Source organism: Enhydra lutris, unplaced genomic scaffold, assembly GCF_002288905.1.
Source record: "Enhydra lutris kenyoni isolate GAN:26980312 unplaced genomic scaffold, ASM228890v2 scaffoldscaffold443, whole genome shotgun sequence".
In the NCBI taxonomy this organism is placed as follows: domain Eukaryota; kingdom Metazoa; phylum Chordata; class Mammalia; order Carnivora; family Mustelidae; genus Enhydra; species Enhydra lutris.
Genome location: NW_019154527.1, coordinates 7,501 through 12,812, shown reverse-complemented (window position 1 = coordinate 12,812; position 5,312 = coordinate 7,501). Strand labels below are relative to the sequence as shown.

Here is a 5,312-nt window from a genome sequence, read left to right as displayed (position 1 = left end):
CATCCCTGGCCCTCTTAGACAGGTCTGAGGACCACGTGGCTAGGCAGCCTGTATCTCCAATGGTATAAATTCTCTGACTTATGGGGTATCACTGATGAATCACCGTTTCTAGTGTCTGCTTCCCTTATTACTATATCCCCAGGCCTTTGAAGAGTGATATTTAGACATTGCTTCCCTACAGGAAGCAATTCCTACTTGGAATACCTAGAGTGGCTTCTCTTTTGCTGTACAAACCCCAGAGGATGCCATCACCCACACTCCTCAAGTATAATGATCTGGGGTAAAGGGAGTTAGTCAGGAGACCGGGGATCCTCCTTGCCATTCTCCCAAAGCTCCCATAATCTCCAAATTGTGGCTGCCTCTGAGAAACTGTCTGAGCAGTTGCAGGCATCAGAGGAGCAACGGGGCAGCCTAGCCCTTCACATCTGCTTCCATGGTGGTTTATGCTCTGACCTGTAACACTGTGGGCGGGTAGCTGTTAGACTGTTGGCAGTAGTAGGTCCCAGCATCTTCAGGCTCTAGGCTGCTGATTCTTAGGGTGAAGTCTGTCCCAGACCCACTGCCGCTAATCCGCGACAGGACCCCAGTTTCCAGCTTGGATGTTGCATAGATCAGGAGCTTAGGAGCTCTCCCTGGCTCCTGATGATACCAGACTAACCACTTGTTAATGTTCTGACTGGCCCCGCAGGTGATGGTGACTCCTTCTTTTGAAGCCATGGACAGGACGGCAGGAGACTGGGTCAGCACAATCTTGCCATGAGAGGCTGAAACCACACAGGGAACATTGGCAGAGCCTCAGGATATGTACATGGAAGTCACCAGAATCTAGTTAGGTGGGACATATGATACTACTTATTTTTAAAATATGCTAAATTCATCTATGGAAGGATTCCCAATGAAGAAAGAAAATCAGGCATGAAAATCATACCCCCACTTTAATCTGCTTTGTGTAAATATTCTCACCTGGAACCCAGAGGAGCAGAAGGCCAAGAAGCTGTGATGGAGTCACCATCTTGCTGCTTTCAATGGGTCCAATGTGTTCCTGCCACACCCCCAGAGATTCTAAGACTCTGAGAGGCAGAAACACTTCAGATCTAAGAGGAAGAATATATGCAAATTATGGGGCATTCGTATTGCTTAAAATACTCAATAATAAATTTATCAGAAGTATCCCCCCACCAGGACCCAGTCTCCTCTGGGTATGTTATCTCCCTCTTCTGGGCATGTGGAGGTTGTGAAAGTGCTTACCCCATGCTTGGCCAACTACAAGGTCTACCAGAAGGGGGCATGGCATATGATCTAATGCAGTCCTCTGGTGGACATTGCTGTCACCTGCAGTGAAGAGCTAGTCACATCCTCAGTCTTGGCCCATGACTATGATAACTCCCTGCTCTCTGCTGCAGTGCGTTGTATAAACATCCCCCAGAGCATCCCACCAGGCCATACTCTGTCAATTACATCCTGTTAATTGCACACCATGAGCGAGAAGTGGTGAGGACTTCACCTACTTGCAAAAACACATGTGTTCCAACAGTGCAATCGAACCCTACAAAAATTCATTGGGGCCCCCATCTTGGTGGCTATGTCAGGGGTCCAGATATCTGAGGAATATGGGGACATCCTCTCCAGAGTAAAGGACAAGTGCTTGCATTTTGTACCTCTGACCACTGAGGTTGAAGCACACTACCTTGTTGAGTGTTGAGTGTTGGGACAACACATTCCACACTTGGATAAGCTATACCATTTTGGTTATGAGCTAATTTTGAAGTCACTAGTGTAGAGTGGGTGCAGAGCCAGGAGGGACTGTATCAGGTTTAGGTCTCAATGCAAGTGGGCCCTATGACCTCTCCTATAATTTGGTGGTACATGCATCTGTGCCTAGGAAGGACATTGTGGACACTCTGGCAAGCCCAGAGGAATACTCATAGTATAGACTTCCCGGTTCTTCAGCAAGACTTGGGCCTTCTCACAAACAACCTATTCACTGTTCAACAAGTAGTTCCCAGCATAGCACAGGCCCCAGTAGACCTGTCCACAGCACATCAATTAACTGTGTGACAGAGCTGTTCGTCCTAAACCAGAAATGTCTGACACACCAGATTTTTTTTAAGATTTTATTTATTTATTTGAGAGAGAGACAGTGAGAGAGAGCATGAGTGAGGAGGTCAGAGAGAGAAGCAGACTCCCTGTGGATCTGGGAGCCCGATGTGGGACTCGATCCTGGGACTCCGGGATCATGACCTGAGCCTGAAGGCAGTCGACAACCAACTGAGCCACCCAGGCATCCCTGACACACCAGATTTTAAGATTGGGTGGATCCCAGCAGCAGACAATCTCAGAAAGGAGATAGTATTTTCTTTAGTATTGGATCCAAACAGATACAGTGGGCACACGATTTATGGGACAAGAGTTTCAGATCACCACAATAATTACCACTCTTGCCCAAACACCACTGCACGAGCTCCTATTTTCAGCCTCATGAGGCTTTATATTTAATGCATTTTCTTATTTCTGCATTCCTGCTGCTCCAGCCAGGAAGGGACCACCTCTCCCAACATTAGCTAATTCTCAGAGGCAGTAAAAGACTTGCCCAAGGGCATAGGACTGATATGCAAGACAGACAATCCTGAGTCCAAATCCTTACTCCCTTTTTGTTAATGAGACCAGCAATCTGTGACATTTCCCTCTATCCAAATCCCCCTGGGTACCAGAGGACAAGGGGCACACCTATAGTCTGCAGCCTGCTGAAATTTTCAAACTCTCCAATCTTATGTCTAAGTAGCTTATTGACTTTGCTTCTCCATTACTCCTCATGAAATACACAGTAAAAAATACAGGCCAGCAGTACTTCTCTCTGCCTGTGCTTCTCACCTCGGTACTTCCTGTGTCGCTGCGTGGCATGCTCTGTGTTCTATTTCCAGGGGACTATGTGTATAATAAAAACTTCTTACTGCATTGTAATAGCTTTCCTGTCTTTGTTTCTTACCACATGTGATTAAAGATGCAGGGCCTGCCAACCAGCTAATAGCAGAGAAAGGACTCCAGGTTCTGCCCAGATTCCCATGATATGTTGATGTAAGTTAAACTGGACAGCTCCCATACCATTCCGTAATGAAATAGGATTTTTTTTAGTAGACGCTCAAAGAGTACAAATGATCATTGACTTAATGTGGCCGGGAAAGTGGCCTTAAGTAAGGATACGGATGCCATATGGGGTGGCTGGTTAGGAAGGGTCTGTTAGGAGAAGAGTGAAAGGATAAAGGAGGAAAGATCAGAAGCAAGAAATTACCCAATCTAAACCAAAATGAGAAACTTAGCTAAAAACAAATCAAAGCAAAACAAAACCCCAAAGTCAAAACCAACAACAGCAAAACCCTACAGTATCTGGGATACATGGGACCAAACAGAAGATCTAACGTTTGTGCTACTGGAATCCTAGAAAGAGTGGGGAGAGAGGATGGAGACAAAAAATATTTTGAACAATTAATTGTTTAAAAATTTTCACATTTAACAGACCCCAAATAGCATAATCCTGAAGAGATATATGTCAAGACACATCGAATTAACATTTCTGAGCACTAAAGAAAAAGGAAAAATATCATAGGATGAAAGAGAAAAATCACACCTATTCAGAGAGGAAAACACCTCAAATGACAGAGGATTTCTATTCAGAAACCATGGGGACCAGAAGGAAATGATGGCAACATTTCTTTTTTCTGGATATAATTGACATATAAACTTGTGTAAGTTTAAGTTTTACACAATGTGATAATTTGATCTATGTTTATATTGTGAAATGGTTATCAACATAAGGATAGTTAATGCAACCTTCACTGCACATAATTATCCTTCTTGTTTTACTTATTTACTTTTTTGTGGTGAGAACATTGAAGGTTTATTCTTTTAGTAACCTTCAAGTACAATATAATACTGTTAACTAGAGTCATCTTGCTGTACATGAGACCATCAGAAATTATTTTATATGCAGAAGTTTGTACCCTGTGATCAACATCTTCCCTATTTATCTCACCACCCAGCCCCTGGCAAACACTAAACTATTCTCTGTTTCTATGTATTTGGTTTTTTTAGATCCACATGGAGGTGATATTATACATAATATCTTTCTCTGTCTTCCTTATTTCACTTAGCATATTACTTTCAAGTTTCATCCATGTTGTCCCAAATGGCAAGATACCCTTCCCTTTCATGGCTGAGTAGTATTTCATTACGTGCATACAGATTTATAACACATCTTCTTTATCCATTTATCCATCAGTGGACACTTAGGTTGTTTCCATATCATGGCTGTTTTAATAATGCTGCAATGGACCCAGTGGTGCATATATATTTTCAAATACCCAGAAGTGGAATAACTGGGTCATAGGATAGTTCTATTGTTAAGTTTTTGAGGAAACTCCATTCTGTTTTCCATAGTGGCTGCACCAATTTCCATCCCCAACAACAATACCTGAAGGTATTTCTCCTTATCCTCTCCATATCCTCTTTCTCCATATCCTCTATAACCCTTGGTATTTCTTGTATTTTTTGTTTGTTTGTTTGTTTGTTTGTTTGGTTGGGGTTTTTTTTGTTTTTGTTTTTGTTTTTTTTTGGTAACTAGATACTGAATTTTATCAAATAGTTTTTCTGCATCTGTTGAGACAATCTTATGATTTTTACCCTTAATTTTGTTCATGTGATACATCATGCTGATTGTTTTATGGATATTGAACCATCCTTGAGTCTCTAGAATAAATCTTACTTGATCATGGTGTATGATCCTTTTACTGTATGAAAGGTGATTTTTGCATCAATGTTCATCAGGGATATCGGCTTCCAGGTCTGGCCCTTCTGTTCTGGACGCCAAGAGCTAGAGCCTTGTCTCCCATCCCCTCCTGCTCCAGGCAGGGCTGGTCCCCCAGAATGGGATCCGGGAGGGGAAGCAGAAGCAAATAGCTTGGGTTCCATGAAAATACAGAAACATGACAATGTGGATGTGTAGCTTGCTCCAAACTGCACGTAAGTGAACAAGTGTTTAATTTCAAACCCTATTATTTGCCCTATAAATGTGGCCCTTGTGGGGATGGTCCACTGGACGTTCCCCCTGAGGGGAGGATGCTCCACTCTTGACTTCTCAGTCGGGACTCCAGCCTGGCTGTCTCCACAGGGCTTCCCCAGCTGGTGAGGTGGGGTGTTCTAAGTACCTGATATGAAGTAAAGTGGCCTTATTCTCATTTCCTGCCTACTATTCCCTTTCTGTATGTGTAGATTCCTTTCCTCTTCTGTTTCTATTAGTGTTTCTGTAATAATAATAA

General features: G+C 43.0%; 1 gene segment (V, D, J or C); it reads right to left on the bottom strand.

Annotated features, from left to right (window-relative positions):
* Nucleotides 1–441: 441 nt before the first annotated feature.
* LOC111140297 lies at nt 442–1,012 on the bottom strand. The segment is given in 2 exon segments: nt 442–764; nt 964–1,012. Coding segments are annotated over 2 exon segments (372 nt in total).
* Between the last annotated feature and the right edge of the window lie 4,300 nt (nt 1,013–5,312).